This window comes from Pongo abelii, chromosome 10 (assembly GCF_028885655.2).
Source record: "Pongo abelii isolate AG06213 chromosome 10, NHGRI_mPonAbe1-v2.0_pri, whole genome shotgun sequence".
NCBI classification, from domain to species: Eukaryota; Metazoa; Chordata; class Mammalia; order Primates; family Hominidae; genus Pongo; species Pongo abelii.
Window position 1 is genome coordinate 26291418 of NC_071995.2, and position 23679 is coordinate 26315096.

General features: G+C 37.9%; 1 protein-coding gene across 1 annotated transcript in view; it reads left to right on the forward strand.

Annotated features, from left to right (window-relative positions):
• IRAG2 (inositol 1,4,5-triphosphate receptor associated 2) overlaps positions 1 to 23679 on the forward strand; it is a 104733-nt gene that overhangs the window by 30761 nt on the left and 50293 nt on the right. Inside the window, exons 13-18 of the mRNA XM_054526964.1 lie at positions 26 to 125; positions 1834 to 1968; positions 2776 to 2877; positions 4160 to 4323; positions 17667 to 17781; positions 18228 to 18390. Coding sequence (XP_054382939.1) covers positions 26 to 125; positions 1834 to 1968; positions 2776 to 2877; positions 4160 to 4323; positions 17667 to 17781; positions 18228 to 18390 — 779 coding nt within the window. The remainder of the gene's footprint in view (positions 1 to 25; positions 126 to 1833; positions 1969 to 2775; positions 2878 to 4159; positions 4324 to 17666; positions 17782 to 18227; positions 18391 to 23679) is intronic.

Genomic DNA, 23679 nt, shown 5'->3' on the forward strand with positions numbered 1-23679 from the left:
GACTATTGTTTTTGTTTTTTTCAAGAAATGGGATCCAGTTGAATGTTAATGGAGAGTGTAACAGTATCATCTCCGAAGGAGAAAAGTCTTTACATTATGAACTCACTCTTGCTCAGTCTGCAGAGGTAGGTCATTATAAGAAGATGGAAAGCTTTGAAAGATAACTACCCCATGTGTTAGCTTATGATTTAATGAAGGTTCACAGCTTGCCGAAAACTACCAGGGACACTGAGAGAATGTGCTGATAGTTCTTAGAATCCAAGTCTAAAGTTTCTTAGCTTGGGGAGAAAGGACCATTTTCGAGTTACGGCCGAAAGCTACAGCAAAGTTCAAGGTTTGTGGAAGTGTGCATTCAGGGACTTTGGGATTTTAGAAATCTTTGTTTTCTTGACAGGACAGACTACCTGCCCTGATTCCCCAGCCTGGGGTCCCAAAGGTAGCAGTAGATATCCATGAGTTATTTTTTAGAATTTTCCAAACCCTCAAAGTAAATATATTTATCAAAAAATAAAGATGCCCAGAAACAATACCAAATTTATTTGCTTTAGATTATAATTGTATCAGCCCAAATTAATGACATTGATTATTACATTCTGAACAGAAACTAGCATTTTCTTACGTGTGTTTTGGTTAATTTTAAAGTGGCAAAATGAATTTATTAGTTTAAACAATTTCCATTTGTTTGGTAGACCCAGTACTTTATAACATGGGAAGAAATATTTTAAAAACCTTCTCGGGGATAAAGAATTTCTGACTCCCTTATGCTATATTTTCATTCCTTTGTATTTTCCAGTTTTGTGCTTGTTATGTTCAGAAATGCTTTATTTAGAAAAATGCTTTCTTTTCACCATTTGATGGTCTCTTCCTATCTGTGGACGATAGATATGTCAGAATGTTCTCCTGTTGACAGCTGTGATGCGACCTTGAAAGGAGAGAAAGAATGCCTTTGGGCAAATGCTATTTGAATTGCTTCTGCCAAGGATGCAGGGACAACATATGCTGCCTTCATCTGAAGCCATCTCCGGCAGCCCTGGACATTCTGCTGAGGGCTGTGCTTTCCTGACATTCTGTTTCAAATACTCATCATTTCGCTGTGTTTTTGAAACCAAGCCAAACTGCCAGACTGAATGAAACTGTGGCAAATCTGCCACAGCAGTGTGTTTTTATCCTCAGTCCTCTGAGATAATAATGATGTCAAGATGCCAGCCCAGAAAGTTCTATAGTTCTAAACAGGGGGGGTTATCAGCCGGCAAAGTTCTGGCTCTGAGGTTTACCCACTGATGAGTTGGGAAGTTTGTCTTCTAACTAGAATCTCAAAGTAAGAGTCCTGTAACCTTTTCAACAGGCAGCAAAAAGAAGGCTTGGGTCATATATTTAAAATATGACAGGAGGCAGAGATTTTGAGAGGAGTATAGGGAATGTACTTTGTGAAACATCATATGGTCTTTTATGAATGGAAGGGAGACAAAAGAAGCCAACCTGTTTTCAGTGGGATTGATTGAGCAGCCCTTCCTCCACCAATTTTTTCCCCCTGGGTATTTCTTTACCTATTTTTATGTTAAAATTAGAGCCATAACCGTTTATATCATCAGCATGTAAATCTCATCTATTGATAAATGAGTTTTCCTTAAGACAGAATACATGTTCAATTGCAGCCGTCCTAGAGAGAAAATATCAACAGCTTTTTTAGGATGTAGGAGAATTCCACAAGACTACTGGGAACCAAATGACAATGACAATGACATTAACTCATGAGCATCATTTTTGTTAAGTGAAAATAATGAATGTTCTTTATTCAGATGTCAATTGTGGGCATTTCGATCATTGTTTCAGAACACTGAAACTGAAAGGCAGCACAGTGTAATCAACTTGTCATCTCTGGACGCCATGATGGATCAGGAAATGCTGCTATTACTAAGACAGCCTGAGCAGAAGGCAGTGGAATTCACAGCCACTCTTCAGAAGCTGGTATCATATAACATACCTGTATCGTGTTGTTCCGCTTTGGCTGGGAATATCTGCAGATAACTGACCTGCAACCTGTTTGCAGAGTCCAAATGTATCTGTGTGCTGCTGAGACCCAAATTAATACACTCTGAAAAGTGAAGGTTTTTCTCAAACCTTTCTGAAGCTGGCCTTTTAGTTCTGGGTCAATCAGGGCTAGCAGATTGACCATTAGATACGGATTGCTTGAGGTTATTTTTTCCTGTGGGCTAATCTTTAGTATCAAAGAGCTGAAGACATGGTATCTATTGAACAGTTTCCTTCTTTCAATTTTCTTCTGGTTAATGGCTGGTATTCATTTCTCCATTTCGATTTTTCACCAGAAACTCTGGATGATTGGAGAAATCAGAAAACAACATTTTCATACTGGTATTGCCAGTCCCTTTCATAGTGCCTAGCATATAGTAGGTAGCATTTAGTTTGGTACATTTTGGTACATTTTAAACTTTGTACATTTTGGTACATTTTAGAATGGTACAAATAAGTGAAAATGGTTGTTTTCTTCTATTTGAAAAGATGGGTTTTGTTCTAGAAAATGATTGTCTCTGTATATATTCAACATGTATAGAGCACCTGACGATATAGCATATACACATGGCAACATCCTGGAATAAAAGAAAGTCACTGGGGCATTAGATGCAAAGGAACGTATTCTGGTATTTTCCTGAGTTACCTATATAGTAGAACTTTGGTCTCAATGGATTCTGATTATATAATAGCATATGTCTTTCATCTAAATTCCTAGTTGAAGATGTGGAACTCTTTTTTCAGCACGAAGAAATTTCTAAAATTGCAACCCTCATTGAAAGCTCTCAACGGTGGGTAACTAATCCAGAAATTACTGTGAAAGAAAAGTGGGAGGAGCAGCTTACTGTAAGTGTTCTATACTTTGTGATTTTCCTGGTTTTTCTTCTACTTTAAGCCAGGTAATAGTATATACAGTACCATTTCTAAGACTTTATTGTAGTCTTCTGCTATCTTAGTCTGATCATGAGTGTAGAGTGTGTGTCCAGGTGTGTGTATGAGTGTAAGGGTGAGGAAAGAATGTGAGAGAGAGTGAGTGTGCAGATATGTGAGATGTGATGGAGAGACAAATAATAAATAAGATGATTTAATGAAAAAAATGCATTTATCTCCTTGTAAGAATTGGCTAGTCTAAATTAAGCTTTTTCCTTAGCCTATTAAAATTGCCTAACTTTGAAAGAATGATTATTGTGTAAAAGAATCTTATTCCTGAGACTTCGATGGTTTTACTCTCTCAGGAACTTGCAGAACATTGGAAAAACAGGAACTTCTTAGGTAGCTATTCCCAGCTTTATTAGAAAGGAAGCATATGAGAAGGTATCTCTTTCATCTGTCCCTCATCTATTTACCTCTATTTCTTGACTGCCAGCCACTTTCTAGCATCCATCAACTCCTTAAGTTAAGCTAAAGAAAAAAAGTAAACTCTGGAATATGATTTCAACCCCTTTGCCAATCTAATTTTTATTTTCTTTTTGAGATGGAATCTTCTTGTTGCCCAAGCTGGAGTGCAATGGCATGAACTTGGCTCACTGCAAACTCTGCCTCCTGGGTTCAAGTGATTCTCCTGTCTCAGACTCCCAAGTAGCTGGGATTACATGCATGCGCCACCATGCCTGGCTAATTTTTGTATTTTTAGTAGAGACAGGGTTTCACCATTTTGGCCAGGCTGATCTCAAACTCCTGACTTCAGGTGATCCACCCATCTCAGCCCCCCAAAGTGCTGGGATTACAGTCAATCTAATTTTTTTAAGATTACATGTGAATATGATAATCTATAAATACTGATATTATTGCATTATCTTGTCCCATCCTGTTCTAAAGCAATTGTGATGACTACTGAAGTTGTCAGGGGACTAACTTAAGAAAAAGAAAGCAAAGCTCAGTTTTAGGGACACAATAGGCACTTTATACATACTTATTACATTGACATAACCAATAAGATAGTCAATCTCTGGGCAATTGGGAATTGGTATTAATTAACATACAATTGAGAACTGGTATTCATTGACATACAATTTTGGCATCCAGTATGCCATTGAGATGGAATGTCCACAATTTTTTAGATTGCCTCTGTCATTTGTCCGTGTTTAACATTGGAGTACTGGGGTTTGTTTTGTGACTTTTCTTGTAGGAATTCAACAATATCATGGAAGAGAAGCTAGATCTTTGCATATTAATGCTGAACATCTTGGGAAACCACAAAGAGTCTCTTGATAAAGAATTTGCCAAATTAATAGAGATTTTGAAGAGATTCAGGCAGGAATATTTTTATTTCAGAAAAGAATTTCTTGCCAGGTGATGATCATTTATATATAAGAAATCCATGCTTTATATATATGACATGTTTATGATCATGCCACTGCATTCAGTTTACTTTCTGCAAGTTGTATACATTGATTTCAGATGACACTTTTTTCAAAGAAGATATTCCGTTTGATAATTCTGAATCGTAAAATAGTATGAAATTGACTTACATGTTCAAAATTGCAAATGACGAACTATAAAATCTGTGGAAACCAGCCAAGCGCGGTGGCTCAAGCCTGTAATCCCAGCACTTTGGGAGGCTAAGGTGAGCGAATCACCTGAGGTCAGGAGTTTGAGACCAACCTGGCCAACACGGAGAAACCCTGTCTCTACTAAAAATACAAAAATTAGCTGGATGTGGTGGTACATGCCTGTAATCCCAGCTACTTGGGAGGCTGAGGCAGGAGAATTGCTTGAACCCGGGAGGCAGAGATTCAGTGAGCTGAGATTGCACCACTGCACTCCAGCCTGGGTGACAGAGTGAGACTCCGTCTCAAAAAAAAAAAAAAAAAAAAAAAATCTGTGGAAACCAGTATACTGAGTTATTTTTTTCCCTAGAGAAGGAATTTGGAAATACAAAATATAATCTTTTACCAGAAGAAGCCTTAGAGATCCTCTAGTAACCTCATAATTTTTCAGAGGACTAAGGCATGAAGAGATAAAGTGAATTGACTAAGACCTGAGAGTTATTAATGGAAGCTCTGGAACTTGAAGCCAGGTCTGTTGGTTCCTCCCCACTGGGTTTTATGTTTGACCTTAGTGTATCATGTTGGGCACTGGGCAACTAAATGTCAGTTAAATGGAGTCATAGGGAATAGATGATAACAAATATAAGATAACTTACCCTCTTATCCTTTCTCTACCCTCAGTTCTTATGATAATGGGGAAATTCTAGAAATTTTTACACCCTGGAAACCATAAGCACAGTGATTATATCTTTTGTTAACCACCATTTATATAGCTGCTAGGACCATACTTAGCACTTACTTAAGAAATGCTTTTTGAGCAAATGAGCAAATGAACATGGGTGTATATTTCACTCGAACAAAATTTTAAAAGGTAATTAGAGACTGAAGTAAGCTTGAAGCAAATAGCCAGAAGAAACTATTTTATTCCCCCCAAATATAAGGAAACTAGATACCAGAGACAGAGAATACCAGAGGAACTCTCAAGAAAATGATCTTCTGCTTTCCCTAAGAAGCAGAGAACCCACACTTCCCCATAGTGGTAAAAGATGTGGGCTAAGTGGACACGCAGCTTCCTTACGCAGATATCGTCTCCACAAAAGGCAGCGTCAACATTCTTCTATTTGGCAACAAAGAACTATTTAGAGAGAGGTCTGCACTAATGTCATCTCGAAATGAGTGAATCTTCTGTATTGTCCTACTTAGACATACAAGCAGCCCGGTTAAATAACAGTAGGTGTCATTTGTCTAGAGGCTACTGTGTCAGATGTAGTGCTAAGAATTTGACATATATTTATCTCCAGAGAGGTTCCATAATTTGCCCAAGGTCACCCAGCTGGGATTAAGTGACAGCTGGGATTCAGACCTAGTTCTGTCTGACTTCAGAACCTGTGTCCTTTCAGTGGTTAATCTCCCACCATCGACTTGTTAAATCTGATACAAGATTCTTTAAAAATATTCTGGGAACCTAGCATTGGGCAAAATACTCCTTATCAGCATAAGATGGTTATAACCTCTGGCTTTTGGACACAATTTAAAACTGACAAAGCCACATAAAGGCTACACACAAAATAATTTGACTGTGGATTTTAGCTATGGATAAGTAAATAGCTGGGTGCCCCGGCTCATGCCTGTAATCCCAGCACTTTGGGAAGCCAAGACAGGAGGATGGTTTGAGCCTGGGAGTTCAGACCAGCCTAGGCAACATAGCGAGACCCTGTCTCTAACAAAAAAATTTTAAATGAGCTGGGCATGGTGATGCATGCCTGTAGTCTCAGCTACTTGGGAGGTTGAGGTGGAAGGATTGAGCCCAGGAGTTTGAGGCTACAGTGAGCTATAATTGTGCCAGTTCACTCTAGCAGCCTGTGAGACAGAGCAAGACACTGCCTCTTGAAAAAAAAAAAAAAAAAAAAAAGAGAGAGGAAAGAAAAGAAAAGAAAAAAAATGAATGGGGTATTTTGTGAGGATGAGAGATAATTCTGTTTAGATGAGGTAGGAAATGTTTATTAAAGGTAAATTTTTAGGGGCTATTTGCTGAGGAAGAAAAGGCTCCCATTCTGCTGTGGGACAAATAGGCTCTAGTGCTGAAGAATGGAAATAATTGAGTGGGCCAAAGAGAGGCATGGACAGGAAAGTTCTCTCAGAAGCCTTGGCAAGGAAACAAGTCTTGATTCGTACAACATCTGTCAGGATGTCTGCTCTTCGCAGAAGGGGCTCCCACCCCTTCCCCAACCCCAGGTGCTAAGGAATTATAGGAAATAAGACAGAAATCTCTGCCTCTATGAAACTAACATCTAGTAAAGGATGCAAATAAAAAACAAATAAACATATAATGTCAGGGAGTGGTATAAAGAAAATTAAATCAGGATAAGAAAGCAGAGAATGACTGGGAGCATTTTAGAGAGAATAGCCAGGAAAGTCCTGCCTGAGGAGTGATGAAGTGAGTAGAGAGCTGAGTGGGACGAGGGAGTGAGCTATGTGACGATCCAGGTGTGTTCCAGGCAGAGGAAGGAGCCGGTGCAAAGACCCTGAGGTTGTAGTGAGCTTGTTGTTTTTGAGCAGCAACAAGAAGCTGCCATGGCTGGGGCAAGGCAGGGGGTGGGCAGTGGTAGGATGTGGGGCCAGAAGGATAGACAGGGGCCAGGCCACACACAGCCTTTGCAGTCCATGTTTAGGAGTTGGGATTTTATTGAGTATGGTGAGAAGCCATCAGAGGGTTAGGAGCAGAGAAAAAATGTGATTTGTGCTTTGTTTTTGTTTGTTTTTATTTTTTTCTTCTTTCTTTGTGATTTGTGTTTTGAAAGATCTGCTGGATGAAGAATTATTTATAGAGGGCAAAAGTGAAAGCAGTGAGACGAGTAAGAAGAGTTTTCTTATCTTTTGTTTTCTTTTTTCTCAAGACAGAGTCTCACTTCATCACCCAGGCTGGAGTGCAGTGGCACGATCTCAGCTCACTGGAACCTCCACCTCCCGGGTTCAACCTCCACCTCCCAAGTTCAAGCGATTCTCTTGCCTCAGACTCCCAAGTAGCTGTATGCCGCTATCCTCAGCTAATTTTTTTTTTTTTTTTTTTTTTTTTCAGTAGAGATGGGGTTTTGCTGTGTCGGCCAGGCTGGTCTCAAACTCCTGGTCTCAAGTGATCTGCCCACCTAGGCCTCCCAAAGTGCTGGGATTACAGGTGTGGGCCACAGCACCCAGCCAGAGAGGAGGTTTTCAACAACAGATAACCATATAGATATTCTGATATCAATTTACTGGTTTGTGACCCATTTTTTTAAAAAAAAAAAGACATAATAGAGTGCATTACATATAGTAAGAATAAGCAGTGCTGAATTGAATTTTTGTTTCTGCTGTGTGTGTGTGTGTGTATGTGTGTTTGTTTGTATACTGAGTTGAAATATAAAATATTTCATGATTAAAAAGTTATAGACTTAGGAACTATTGCTGTAGTCCAGGTGAGGGATGTAGTGTGGGTCACGGTAATAGTCAAGGAAATGATAAGAAATTATTAAATTTGAAGTGTATTTTTGAGGGTGGATCTGATCAAACATGCTGGCAAGTTATATGTGTGGAGAAAGAGAGGAGTCATCCTTGACTTAGAGGCTTTTGATCTGAAAACCAGGTAAATGGTGTGCTATTTAGACAGCAAAGTCTGAGAAAGATGCAGACTGGAATAGAAATCAAGATTTATCATTAAGAACATGTTGGCAGGGAGAATTGTTGGATTTAAACACACACACAAGCTAATATATACCTCTTTACATGATAATAAAATTTCTATGGGAGAAAAATCTTCAAAGGTTTATCATCTGTTGAATATCTTTAACAGATGGTACCATCTAATTTTTTTTTTTTTTTTTTTTTTTTTTTTGAGACAGAGTCTCACTCTGTTGCCAGGGTGGAGTGCAGTGGTGCTATCTCGGCTCACTGCAGCCTGTGCCTCCCGGGTTCAAGTGATTCTCCTGCTTCAGCCTCCTAAGTAGCCGGGACTCCAGGCACGTGCCACCACGCCCAGCTAACTTTTTGTATTTTTAGTAGAGATGGGGTTTCACCATGTTGGCCAGGATGGTCTCGATTTCTTGACCTCGTGATACACCTGCCTCGGCTTCCCAAAGTGCTGGGATTATAGGCATCAGCCACCGCACCCGGCCCCCATCTAGTGTGTTTAAAAAGCTATTTCTAAGACTTATGATTCATAAAGTTCATAAAACATGTTGTTATATTGGTGAAAATACATATAAGTAATTGAAAATATGAGTATTAATAAATACGGATTTATGATGGTCCTTAAAGTCCTTTTGCTTTCTCTTGGAAGATAATGGACACTTTTGAGAATATAGACTATTCCTGGAAGACAGAAAAGTAGATAAAAGTGATGTCTTTAAAATTAAAAAAAAAAAAAAAAGAAGAGGAATGATTCCAGCAAGATGGTGGAATAGGAAGCTCTGGACCCTCCTTCTCTCCAGGAACACATGAATTCAACAACAAAACATGAAAAAATTCCTATTGTGAAGAACCCAGAAACTAGTTGAGAGACTCCTGAATCCTGAGTGAGCGTGAATCCAGCTTCATCAAGGCTGGTAGGAAAATCTGAGGAATCCTCACCATAATCCCTATCCCTAGCTTAGTGCCATGTCAATGGAGAGAAACCTCCAGCTCTCAGCTTCTCCATAGAGTGGTGGGGTGGGGAGGAGAATCAAACCACATGTCCAACATTTCAAGTTTCCTGGGGGCTGCCTAAGATACTAGCTTCTGTTTCACTTGTCTTATAGTGCTAATGGGACCTGGCATACTCTAGATGCCTGGATACCACAGAAAACGAAGAAGGTACTTTGAACTAGCATGCATGTGCTTGCTGGAGCCCCTACTCCCAGCTCACTGAAAAGCCCTAGGTCTCAGCTTCTTTCCAGGGATGAAAGGATGGAAGAGCTGGACTATGTATCCAATGTTTCAATTTTTCTGGATGCTGCCCAAAGAATTGCCTTCTCTCTTACCTGTCTCAGAGTACTATGAGACCCATCATGCTCTAGATGCCTGGGGGCTGCTAGAAACAAAAATGGTGGTTTGGATTAGTGTGAGTGTTTGAGACCACCCCTGGCCTCCAGAATCTCTTCCTGGATTGATTAAGGGTTTTCTCCTGTATGAGACCAGTATGTGAAGACTGGGAGAGTTGGCTATTTTTTCTAATGCATAGTTAAAAAGAGTCAAGGAAAATAAAGAAGTAGGAAAATATGTTGCAAACAAAGGAACAAAATAAATCTCCAGAAACGGACCCTAATGAAACAGGTGAAGAACTTACCTGACAGAGAATCCCATAAAAATGCTCGCGGTCAGAAGAAAATGCCTGTGCAAAGTTAGAATTTTAACAAAAAGAAAATACAAACACAGAACACTGTAACACTGTAATGGTTGCGATTAAATCACTTTTAATTCTTATATAAAAGTTAAAAGTATTATAAGTAAAAATAACTATAAAAATGTATATGATACATAACTAAAAATATGTAAATTATGACATCAATAACATAAAGTGTTTGAAGGAGAGAAGTAATAGAATAGAGTTTTTATATGTGATGGAATTTAGGTTGTTAGCTTAAAATAGACTATTATAATTATAAGATGTTTTATGTAAGCTCCATGGTAACCCCAAAGAACATACCTATAGAGCAGATACACACACAAAGAAAAGAATCAAAGAATATTAATACAGAGAAGTCAACAAAACTCAAAGGAAGGCAAGTAGAGAGGAAAAGACGGAAAAAATAACTACAAGACAGACAGAAAAATAATAAAATGGCAATAGTAAGTCCTTCCCTATCAATAATTACTTCAAATATAAATAGATTAAACTTACCAATCAAAAGACATAGAGGGCTGAACATATTAAATTTTAAAAAGCCCAGATTCAACTATATGCTGTCTCAAGAGACTCACTTTAGATTTAAGTACATACATAAGCTGAAGGTGAAGAGATGAAAAAAGATATTCCAAGCAAATGGCAGCCAAAAGAGAGTATGGGTAACTATATCAGACAAAATAGACTTTAAGTCAAAAACTGTCATAAGAGACAAAGAAGGACATTATATAATAAAAGGATCAACTCACCAAGAAAATACAATATCTACACACCTAACATTAGAGAACCTAAATATATAAAGCAAACACTGACAGAACTGAAGGGGGAAATAGAAGAAATAGACAGCAATAAAATAATAAGAGACTTTAGTATTTCATGTTCAATAATGGATAGAACATTTAGACAGAAAATCAATAAGGAAATAGCAGGCTTGAATAGCACTAGAGAGTAAATGGACCTAACACAGAACATTCTGCCCAACTGCAGTAGAATATACATCCTTCTTAAATGCACATAGAACATTCTTCAGGATAGATCACACATTAGGTCACAAAACAAATAGTAACAAATTTAAGATTATTGAAATCATACTAATTATCTTTTTCCTGCCATAATGGAATAAAACTAGAAATCTATAGCAGAAGGAAAATGGAAATATTCACAAATATGTGAGAATTAAACAACAGATTCCTGAACAACAAATAGGTCAATGAAGAAATAAAGAAAATTAGACTTGAGACAAATGAAAACAAAAGCACATACAAAATCTTTGGGATGTAGAAAAAGCAGTACTAAGAGAGCATTTTATAGTGATAAACACTTATATTAAAAAAGAAGATAGATTTCAAATAAACCTAACTTTTTACACTTCAATGAATTAGAAAAAGAACAACTTAAGTGCAAAGTTCCTTCCCAGAAGAAAGGAAATAATAAAAATTAGAGCAAAAAGTTGTTTAAAATAGAAAAGCAGTTAAAAAGCAGCAAAACTAAGAGATGGATTTTTGAAAAGATAAACAAGACAGACAAACCTTTAGCTAGACTAAGAAGAAGACTCAAAATCAGAAATGAAGGAGGAGATATTACAACTAGAACTGCAGAAATACAAAGGATCGTAAAAAAGACTAGTATAAACAATTTTATGCCAACAAATTAGATAACCTAGAAGAAATGGAAAAATTCCTAGAAACATACACCCCATCATATTTCTTTATGAATCATGAAGAAATGGAAAATCTGAAAAGATCTACAACCAGTAAGATTGTCTCAGTAATTAAACACCTCCCAAAAAAGAAAAGCCCAATATAAGATGGCTTCACTGGTGAATTCTACCAAACATTTAAAGAAGATTAATGCTAATCCTTCTGAAATTCTTCACAAAAAAAGAAAAAAAGAAAAGAAAAGGAAGGTACACTTCCAAATTCATTTCATGAGGCCAGCGTTACCCTGATACCAAAGCCAGGCCAGTATCCCTGATGATGCAAAATCCTTAAGAAAATATAAGCCAGTCAAATTCAAAAGCACATTAAAAGGCTTATACACCATGACCAAGTGGGATTTATTTCTGGGATGCAAGGATGGCTCAACATATGCAAATTGATTATTATGATATACCGCATTAACAGAATGGAGGATAAATATTGTGTGATCATCTCTATAGGTGCAGAAAAAACATCTGATAAAATTTAACAGTATTTTGTGTAAAAACTCTTAAGAAACTAGGAATAGAAGAAAATTATCTCAACATAATAAAAGTAATATATGAAAAACTCAGTGAACATCACTCAATGGTAAAAGACAAAATTTTTCCTCTAAGATCAGCAACAAAGCAAGGAGGCCCACTCTCACCACTTCTGTTCAGTGTAGTATGAGCCAGAGTATTTAGGCAAGAAAAAGAAATAAAAGGCATGTAAATAAAAAAGGAAGAAGTAAAATGATCTCTGCAGATAACATGATCTTATTTATAGAAAACCCTAATGATTTCACAAAAAAAACCTGTTAGAATAAAATTTGGTAAAGTTGCATGACACAAAATCACCATACAATAGTAAGTTTCATTTATATATGAGCAACACTGAACTATCTGAAAAAGAAATTAACAATCTCATTTACAAAAACATCAAAAAGAATACTTTGGAATAAATGTAAAGAGGTAAAAAACATATAATAAAAACTACAAACTATTGATGAGAGAAATTAAAGAAGACACAAATAAATGAAAAGGCATCCTATGTTCATAGACTGGAAGAGTTAATGTTGTTAAAATGTCCATACTACCCAAAGCCATCTATAGATTCAATGCAATCCCTAACAAAAATTCCAATGGCATTTTTTTACAGAAATAGAAAAAAAATCCTAAAGTTCTTATGGAGCCATGAAGGACCCTGAATAGCTGAAAACAATCTTGAGAAGAAAGAACAAAGATGGAGACATTACTGTTCCTGATTTCAAAATATGTTACAAAGCTACAGTAATTAAACCAGTATGGTACTAGCATAAAGACAGACATATAGACCAATGAAACAGAATAGAGAATCTAGAAATAAACCAATGCATAGATGGTCAATTGCTCTTCAACATAGGTACTAAGAATATGTAATAGGGAAAGGATAATCTCTTCAGCAAATGGTGCTGGGATAACTAGACATCCACAGACAAAAGAATGAAATTGGACTCTTATACAATAAACAAAAATCAATTAAAAATCAATTAAAGATGTAAATTTAAGACCCGGAACTGAAAACACCAAGAAGAAAACATGGGGGAAAGCTTCATAACATTGGTCTAGGTAAGACTTCTTGGATATGACACCAAAAGCACAGGCAACAAAAGCAAAATAGACATGTTGGACTACATCAGTCTGAAAAGCTTCTGCACAGCAAAGAATACAACATAATGAAAAGACAACCTATGAAATGGGAGAAAATATTTGTAAACTATACAATTGATAAGGGGTTAATTTGTTGTTGTTTTTTGTTTTTGTTTTTTCCTTTAACTTTTAAGTTCCAGGGTACATGTGCAGGATGTGCAGGTTTGTTACACAGGTAAATGTGTGCCACAGTGGTTTGCTGCACATATCAACCCATCACCTGGGTATTAAGCCCAGCATCTATTTGCTATTCTTCCTGATGCTCTCCCTCCTCACCCGCTTGACAGGCTCCAGTGTGTGTTGTTCCCCCAACATGTGCCCATGTGTTCTCATCATTCAGCTCCTACTTATAAGTGAGAACATGTGATGTTTGGTTTTCTGTTCCTGTGTTAGTTTGCTGAGGGTAACAGCTTCCAGCTCCATCCATGTAAAGGGATGTCACCTCGTTCCTTTTTATGGCTGCATAGTATTCCATGGTATATATGTATCACATTTTCTTTATCCAGTCTATCACTGATGGGCATTTTGGTTGATTCCCTGTCTTTGCTATTATGAATAGTGTTGCAATGAACATATGCATGCATGTATCTTTGTAATAGAATGATTTGAATTTCTTGGGTATACACTCAGTAATGGGATTGCTGGGTCAAATGGTATTTCTACCTCTATCTAGATCTTTGAGGAATTACCACACTGTCTTCCACAGTGGATGAACTAATTCATACCCCACCAACAGTATAAAAGCAGTCCTTTTTCTCTGCAACCTTGCCAGCATCTGTTGTTTCTGGGATTTTTAATAATTGCCATTCTGACTGGCGTGAGGTGTTATCTTATTGTGATTTTGATTTGCATTTCTCTAATGATAGTGATGTTGAGCTTTTTTTCGTGTTTGTTGGCCACGTGAATGCCTTATTTTGAGAAGTGTCTGTTCATGTCCTTTGCCCACTTTTTTTTTTTTTTTTTGAGACAGAGCCTCGCTCTGTTGCTCAGGCCAGAGTGCAATGGCATGGTATCGATCTCAGCTCACTGCAACCTCCACCTCCCAGGTTCAAGCGGTTCTCCTGCCTCAGCCTCCCGAGTAGCTGGGACTACAGGTGCACACCACCATGCCCAGCTAATTTTTGTATTTTTAGTAGAGACAGGCTTTCACCACATTGGCCAGGCTGGTCTCGAACTCCTGACCTCAAGTGATCTGCCTGCCTCAGCCTCCCAAAGTGCTGGGATTACAGGTGTGAGCCACTGCACCTGGCTTAAAAAAGTAGTTTTTAATGTTTTGTGTGTGTGTGTGTGTGTGTGTGTGTGTAAATTTGTTAAAGTTCCTTGCAGACTCTGGATATTAAATGTTTGTCCAATGGATAGATTGCAAAAATGTTCTCCCATTCTCTAGATTGTCTGTTGACTCGGATGATAGTTTCTTTTGCTGTGCAGAAACTCTTTAGTTTAATTAGATTCCATTTGTCAATTTTTGCTTTTGTTGCAATTGCTTCTGGTGTTTTCATCATGAAATCTTTGCCCATGCCTATGTCCTGAATTGTATTGTCTGGATTTTCTTCCAGGATTTTTACAGTTTTGGGTTTTACACTTAGTCTTTAGTCTATATTGAGTTAATTTTTGTATAAGGTCTGAGGAAGGGGACAAGTTTCAGTTTTCTCCATGTGGCTAGCCAGTTCTCCCAGTACCATTTATTAAATAGGGAATCTTTTTCGCTTTGCTTATTTTTGTCAGGTTTGTCAAAGATCAGATGGTTGCATGTGTACAGTCTTATTTCTGAGTTCTCTATTCTGTTCCATTGGTCTATGTATCTGTTGTTGTACCAGTACCATGCTATTTTGTTCCTGTAGCCTTGTAGTATAGTTTAAAGTTGGGCAGCATGATGCCTCCAGCTTTGTTAATTTTTCTTAGGATTGTCTTGGCTATTTGGGTTCTTTTTTTGATTCCATATGAATTTTTAAATAGTTTATTCTAATTCTGTGAAGAATGCTAATGGCAGTTTAATGGAAACAGCATTGAATCTATAAATTACTTTGGGCAGTATGGCTGTTTTCATGATATTGATTCTTCCTATCCATGAGCATGGAATGTTTTTCCATTTGTTTGTGTCCTCTCTGATTTCCTTAAGCAGTGGTTTGTAGTTCTCCTTGAAGAGGTCCTTCACTTAAGGGGTTAATATTTAGAAAATATAAGAAACCCCTACAACTCAAGAACAAATAACTAGATTTAAAAATAGGCAAAAGACTTGAATAGACATTTCTCAAAAGAAGACAACAAATGGCCAACAGGTGTACAAACAGATACTCAACATAACTAATCATTAGGAAAATGCAAGTTAAGACTATAATTAGATACTGTATCATATCTGTTAAGATGGCTATTATTTTAAAAGATAAGTGTTGGTGAGGATGTAGAGATATTGGAGTCCTAGTGCACAGTTGGGGGAATGGAAAGTGGTGCAGGCACTATAGAAAATGTTACGGAGGGCCAGGCACGGTGGCTTATGCCTGTAATCCCAGCACTTTGGGAGGCTGAGGCGGGCAGCCTCATGAGGTCAAGAGATCGAGACCATCCTGACCAACATGGTGAAACCCTGTCTCTACTAAAATGCAAAAAATTAGCCGGGCATGGTGGCGTGCACCTGTAGTCCCAGCTACCTGGGAGGCTGATACAGGGGAATCATTTGAACCTGGGAGGTGAAGATTGCAGTGAGCCGAGATCACGCCACTGCACTCCAGCCTGGCGACAGAGCGAGACTCCATCTCAAAAAAAAAAAAAAAGGAAAGAAAATGTTACAGAGTTTTCTCAAAATATTAAAAATTAAACTACCATCTGATCTAGGAACCCCACTTCTGGGTATTTATCCAAAACAATTCAAATCAAGACCTGGAAGAGCTATTTGCATTCCCATTTCATTGCAGCATTATTCTCAATAGCCAAGATTTGGAAACAACCTAAATATCCATGGATGATTGGATGAAGAAAATTTAGTATATAAATACAAGGGAATATTATCCAACCTTTAAAAAGAAGGAAATTCTACCACATATGACAACATGGATAAACCTGGAGGACACTATCCCAAGTAAAATAAGTGAGTCACAGAACAACAAATACTGCACGATCCCACTATCTGAGGCATCTAAAACAGTTGAACTAATAGAAATAGAGAGAATAGTGCTTGCCAGGGGCTAGAGGAGGGGAAATGAGGAGTTGCTACTCAATAGGTATAAAGTTTCAGTTATGCAAGGTGAAGACGTTCTAGAGATCTGCTGTACAACATTCTGCCTGTAGTTAATAATACTGTATTGTACACTTAAAAATTTGTTAAGTGGGTAAATCTCCTGTTAAATGTTCCTGCCACAGTTAAAGAAAAAGAGAGAGAGAGAGAGAGAGACAACTATAAGCTATTGAAGGACGCTCAGTGGAAAGTGTGGTGATGTAGGCAGTTTTTATTTTTGCTTAGGATTTTGTTTGCTTGTTTACCAGTATGGTAAGCATTCTGTGAGACCATTCTTGCCTCTCAAGTGGTCCTTCTTGTAACCAGGGCTGGATTTGTGCCAGTGTGCAGTGGCATTCTGACTAAATGTTAACATTTGAGAGGCATGCACAAGGCCTACAGCTGACACTCTCTTCCTTGTTGTTTTGCAACTCCCAACATTTATCACCACTTTGAGTTAAGGTCCGTATTCAAGTCAAATTGTTTCCAGATAATCATTGATGTACTGGCATGTAACACACATTAAATAATCTCATCTGCTAACAGAGAGTAAGTGCATTTTTACATGTTTCGGAGATTAGAATTGGATCCAAATGAGGTGTAACGTAATGGCACCATGAGATCTGTGGTGGGGAAGGGTGATGGGGAGAAAAGCTTCAGCAAAAAGAGGATTAAAGTAGAAATATCAACCGCCAGCTTTCATCTATGCCCGGGGGCGGTTCTTCCTGTGCTCGTGGCACGTGTTTATACTATGATTGACAACCCTTAAGGAGAAAGGATAAAGTCATGAAACAAAGCTCTCTTTCCTTTTCTTTTCCCTCCCCCGACCTTTACCCCATTCCTTTCTTTTTCTGTAAAAGCTAGCTGTGATGTGTAAATGTTGCACCTGTCACCCTGACCTCATTGTAGAGCCATCTTCTGAGCAACTCGCAACTGATGCTAAGTGCTATGAATGCAGCTGTGGGAACTGAACACACCAGTGTAAAAGATGAAACTAGAAGTCCTTATCTGTAAAGTGAGGGTGTCAGGCTAAGCGACCAATAAGCTTTGTTTAAGATTTTATATTTGTGAAGCATTTATATGTAAATACTTTCACTTTTTCCTCTGATCTCTAAGGAAGTGGTGTTAAGTTTGAGTTTGTCACAATTTCACAGGGTGACTCTTAGTTGAAATGTCACTGACAACTTGTGGTTTGGACTTTTTTTTTAACTCCAGTCAGAAACAACTAGAAGCCATTAAACAACTACAGGAAGATGCTGTCAACCAGGAAGGCATCCTTAGGAAGAGGCTCCAAGAAACCAGCCAACGGCTGGAGGATGCGGAGGAGCAGGTAGGGTGGCTCATGGCTACATTAGATTCGGGAGACATCTCCTCAGATGCCCTGCAAACCATGAAATAAAAATGGAGGAGGAACAACAACAACAAACAAACAAAAAAAAAGCAAAGAGGAACTGCAAGTTCAGTCCCTAGCGACTAACAGTGAGCAGAGGAAGTAAAGGGGGAGTTGTAAGAGAGGCGGTATCAACAGCCTGCTGATGAAAGAGGCGACTCTGCAGAAAGAGGCAACTTGACATATCAGGACTTTAACCGCTGTAGAAATAGCTCAGGCACACCAAGCCCATGCAAACACAGAATTGCAGAAGTTCAGGAGAGGCTTATCACTTCCCTGAGAAGAAAAACACATTTTCAGTTTTGCCTGCATCATAAGAGTGAGCACTCCATTGCTTTCTTTCCTGGCCACACTGCTACAATCCAGTACTAACTATCCATATCCAGGGTAAGGATCGAGATCGAGAAGCCCACTCTGCCAGTGAAAAAGCTACATCTTTACTGCATAAATTAGAGGAAGCAATTTCGGAACAACGGAACCTTCAAACTATAAATACTGAATTATCGAACACTTGCCAGGCACTTCAGCAGAAGACAAGGAAACTGAAGAGTGAGTAGCAAATATTCATTTATGACCCAGTTTTTGTCCACCCTGAGGCGGGGCATAGGACTACAGACATTTTTCTAGATTACAGCTAGGATATTATTCCTGAATTTATGACAATGAAATGGTTTGAGAAGGCAATATCGTGGGGCTTTCAGAGAGGTTTGCTGAGTGGCTAGGTGCATGCATGGGTTTAACCATTAACTTCCCTTTTTGCTTTTTTATTATAAGCTGGTTTTGTCTGTGGCTGTTTTTTTCTTTTAAAATTAAATAAAACTCAAAATTTCTAAAAGTAAACAAGGAGAAAAATCTAGTATGCATGGTATATTTGAACTTGCAAGTTGTTATATATTATACTCTGATTTTATTAGCTAGTTTTTTCCTCTCATATGGTAGAAAAGGCCTTGCTCGTCTGTTTTCTTTGGGAATTTTAGGGGATTGGGCAAAATAATTATGAATTCAGTGTATATCAAAATATCAAACGTGTGAAAATTCTTTTAAAGTTTTAATGCATTCTCTACATACGTATTTTGCATTTTAAAAATTGGAATATTTGTCATTTTTGTGTATTACCCAAAAGTATATAAACAGTTACCAGAGATTTATGTGAGAAGACAGTTGTCACATTACAGATGTCAGATTAGCTATAAAATTGTTTCATTCTAGAAACATAATATGGTAAAAATAAACCTTACTTATTTAGCCATTTATCAGACAATTGCTTTTGTTCAGCCAGTTTCTTGTTCTAGCAGTATAAATATTCTTTTTATAGAAAGTTACTTGGTTTGAGAAATCAACATTGTTTGTTAATTGTTATATAATTATAAATAATTATATATTTAATATATAAGCTTAAGGTAGGCTAGAGATGAAAAATTTCAGACTTGTGTTTGTTTTGGATTTGTTGTACCCTTTCTACTATTATCTAAGAAAGCTATTTAGGAGTTTAAGAAATAGTCTAGTTTTCAAATAGCAATGGTTTGCTGGACACAATGGCTCACCCCTGTAATCCCAGTATTTTGGGAGGCCGAGGTGGGCAGATTGCTTGAGCTCAGGAGTTTGAGACCAGCCTGGACAACATGGCGAAACCCTGTCTCTACAAAAAATTACAAATAAATAAATATATAAAACGTTAAAATAGCAGTGGTTATTCAACATATTATTGTCATAATTTTTAAACCTTTATGAATTTGCCAGTTTTCAATAATTCTAAATATTCTGATTCACTCTGTTAAGCTAGTAAGGCAGTCTTTAAATTACACAGTCTGTGCTCAGAGGGCACTGGAGAAGGTTCCCTTGTGATTAGAACTGTTCATGTTGAGACATGAATCATAAGGCATTCCAAAGTTGGTTTAAGGTGTGTCTGCTTTAGACACGGTGCCCAGGACTATTCTTTTGCTCCAGTTTTGCCTTTTGATTAAATCAATATTATACCTGAGTTTTATAAACTACTAAGGATTTGTTCCCCTTCCTCACTGTGATTTTCTTGCAGTATTTTCTTAGAAGAGTCAACTTTAATAACTTACCCCAAAGTGCACCTTCTTGATATTATGAACTTGCTATTGTTGTCTTCCCAGTTTATCTTCACGGCCTAATAGATTCAAATACACTTAAAAGCAGAATATGAAAGCTGCCCTGGGTTGATACGTGTATTTTTTTCTGCCTGGGTAAAGTAGAGTGGACACTTCCTTTCTGTCTTGAGTTATGCATAACCTGTCCAGATTTATGAAATCCCTTACTTGTTACTTGTATCTTTTGCTGCCCAAAAAACCCATACAAATCAGGATTTTGCTTGTATGACCATGTACTTACGATCTTTCTAACAATGCGCTTTAAATTCAATCTTTGAGAGAAGAGGGAAATTTAGATAGCACGTATTTTCAAAATGTTCTATATAGCAGATGTTCCAGATAGACTGCGAACAAATGTCAATGACTGCAGTTATCACACAAACACGTCCACGCACATCCCGCCGTGACCACTGCCACCCCATGCTGTTTGAGTTCTGAGTCAGACATCTGATTCTGAGTCAGAAAACAAAACATATTTATATCTATTTAGCTTTTCTGAAACTCTCTGGCTAGTTTAATAAATTCACAAAGTATTTCAGACAATTGTTTTCTGATCCATCTAAGTTGCATCAGCACATTGTGTGGGGATGCAGCTGGGTTGTCCAAATGTTCAGATCAATGTGCATAATGTTCACACTAGAACTGGAAATTTATATGTGACATTTGATCAGAAATCCTGAACTTTATCTTGAATAAATGATATTGTTCAAATTTTCAATTGCCATCAGGACTGGGCTGATTTATGAGGCAATTCATGTGCATGATATTCTTCAAGAAATGTGCCATGAAAACTGTTCAATTGCTTGAATGGTTATTTATATATTTTATTTCTTCTGCGTCTAAACTTTGTTTATATCTAAGTATCTTGTTAATATACACATGACTGGAGTATAATTGGTTAATTGGTGTTTGCTTTAAAAAGGAAATTTTTTTTTATTATACTTAAGTTCTAGGGTACATGTGTACAACGTGCAGGTTTGTTATATATGTATACATGTGCCATGTTGGTGTGCTGCACCCATTAACTCGTCATTTACATTAGGTATTTCTCCTAATGCTATACCTCTCCTATCCCCCACCCCACGACAGGCCCCAGTGTGTGATGTTCCCCTTCCCGTGTCCAAGTGTTCTCATTGTTCAATTCCCACCTATGAGTGAGAATATGCAGAGTTTGGTTTTCTGTCCTTGCGATAGTTTGCTCAGAATGATGGTTTCCAGCTTCATCCATGTCGCTACAAAGGACATGAACTCATCTAAAAAGGAAATTTTTAAAAGCTTATAGGATGTGTATATAACATATTAGGGTGAATCTTATGTACAGAAATCATGGACTAATTGATACAATCCAAAACTATCACCCCCTTACTATTCACCATCTCTTGTTCCCATCTGACGTGAAATCTTCATGGAGTCAGTCTTCTAATAGACAATGAGAGAATTACCTTTAAGAGTCACAAATTTTTCCTTGAAAAGAGATCCTGGGAAACTCCGATATAGCATAATTTCTTATTTGAACGTAGTATCTGCACATGAACTTCATAGTTTAGAGGAGGCTTTCACCTAGATGATATCACTGCAAACACTCTTCTAGCTTGCTATTCTTAGCATGGAGGGCGGGAGGTTTGGGAGAGGTAAAACCCTTAGGGCTTGGAGCATGGATTCAAGATGAAAGCCTTGTCCTAAGCAGTCAGTAAACAGGAGGGAAATGAGCCAAAGAAGGCAGGCGCAGGGATCCAGGTGATTGAGATACTTAAAGATAGAAGGTTTTGGGGTGATGGCCAAGGAGAAAACCAAAGCCAAATATAGCTTGCTCAACAACTCTGATGGGATAGGGACCCAAGTTTTCCCAAATGAAAAATGCAGATATGGAGAAGTAATCTGGGAAGTATAGTATAATGATTAAGAACACGGGATTTGAAATTAACAAACCTGTGTTCTCACTCAAAGTCCGCAAAAGACTGGCTGGGTAAAGTTGAGCAAATCACATTGCCTCTCTGAGCTTCAGTATCCTCTTCTGTTAAATGCAGTTGTTGTGAATTATATAAATAACATAATAAATGCAAAATAGTAGCTAATGCTTGGCCACAGTTGATATTTGTGTTCTGCTAGAACACGTTTCTATAACATGAATCATCTCATTTGTGATTTGTAAATGGAAAATGCTATGGTTATATAGTATAGAAATTATGTTGTTTCATTCACGATTTTCTTGGGACTTGGATCTGGATTGGTAGGAATAGAACTCTCACCTTCCTCAGGAAAGGAAAAAGTCCTTAGCTTGGCTGCTGAACAGGCAACAGGAACCCTTTCAGCTTTCTTCTGAGAAAATTAAAATAAGTGTCTGCACCTGGGCCTCCCCCACAAAGTCACTCTGGGCTCTACCGGGCTCTGGACTCTACAGGGCTCTACCCCAGCCTTGTAGAGCCCTGGTCTGTGTCCAATCATACTCCCTCCTGTGTTCACCTTGTTAGCCTCGCTGCCTCTATCTGCATGTGCCTTTCACCCCACCAACACTGTTCTAGTGAAAGCATCACCAGCATTTCCACTCTCTTGTTTCTGTGTATTTCTAATATCCTGTGAGGCATTTAAAGATGCATGTCTGAGTGATGCATGTGATCTTCTTAGTACTAATAATTTAATAATTGTGTTTGTTAGTACTCTGGTTACAGTGTTGCACATACATACAGATAGGTAGATAGGTAGGTAGGTAGATATTTTTTTTTTGAGACAGGATCTCATTCTGTCATCCAGGCTGGACGATAGTGGTGGGATCATGGCTCACTGTAGCCTCAACCTCCTGGGCTCAAGTGATCCTCCTGCCTCGGCCTCCTGAGTAGCTAGGACTATAGGTGAGCACCGCTATGCCTGGCTAATTTTTAAATTTTTTGTAGACATAGGATCTCACAATGTTGCCTAGGCTGGTCTCAAACTCCTGGGCTCAAGCAATCCTCCTGCCTCAGCCTCCCAAAGTTTTGGGATTACAGGCTTGAGCCGCTCTGCCCAGCTGCATGTATTTTTTTAGTAGTTTCTTCCTAACCCTATTTCTCTCATAATCCCTGCATTATTTTGTTCATATACTTTTAACTTCTTTTTTATTAATGTATTTAACATGTCATAAAATGTTCAGATCTCAGGTATACTATTCAACCAGGTAGATAAATACACATCAAAACACGGAATTTCTATTACCCCAGAAACTTCCGTTGTGCAACTTCCCAGTCCATGCCCGGCCCCCATCTCTAGCACCCTAAGGAACAACCACTGGTCTGATAGGTTAGCTTAGCCTGTTCTAGAACTCAGTTACACAGTATGTACTTTTTTGTGTGTTTGTCTTTTTTTTCTGTCAGCATGACGGGATGGGATTATGTTGTGTTTCTTAGTAGTATTTTTTTTATTGTTGAATTGTATTTCCTTGTATGAACATTCCAAAATTTGATTGTTTTTTTCTGCTGTTATTGGATATCTGCAGTATATGCAGTTTGGGGTTACGATGGACAAAGCTGCTATGAACATCTGTGTACAAGTCTTTGTGTGCACATATATTTTTATTTCACCTAGAATAAATATCTAGGAGTAGAATTGTTAGGTCATAGCATAGCTGTGACTCTCACTTTTTAACAAACTGTCCAACGGTTTTTGACAGTTTTTATAGCATTTCACGCTCCCACCAGCAGTGCGGGTGGCTTTAGTGTTCCACATCTTCAGTATTTGGTAGTGTCAATCT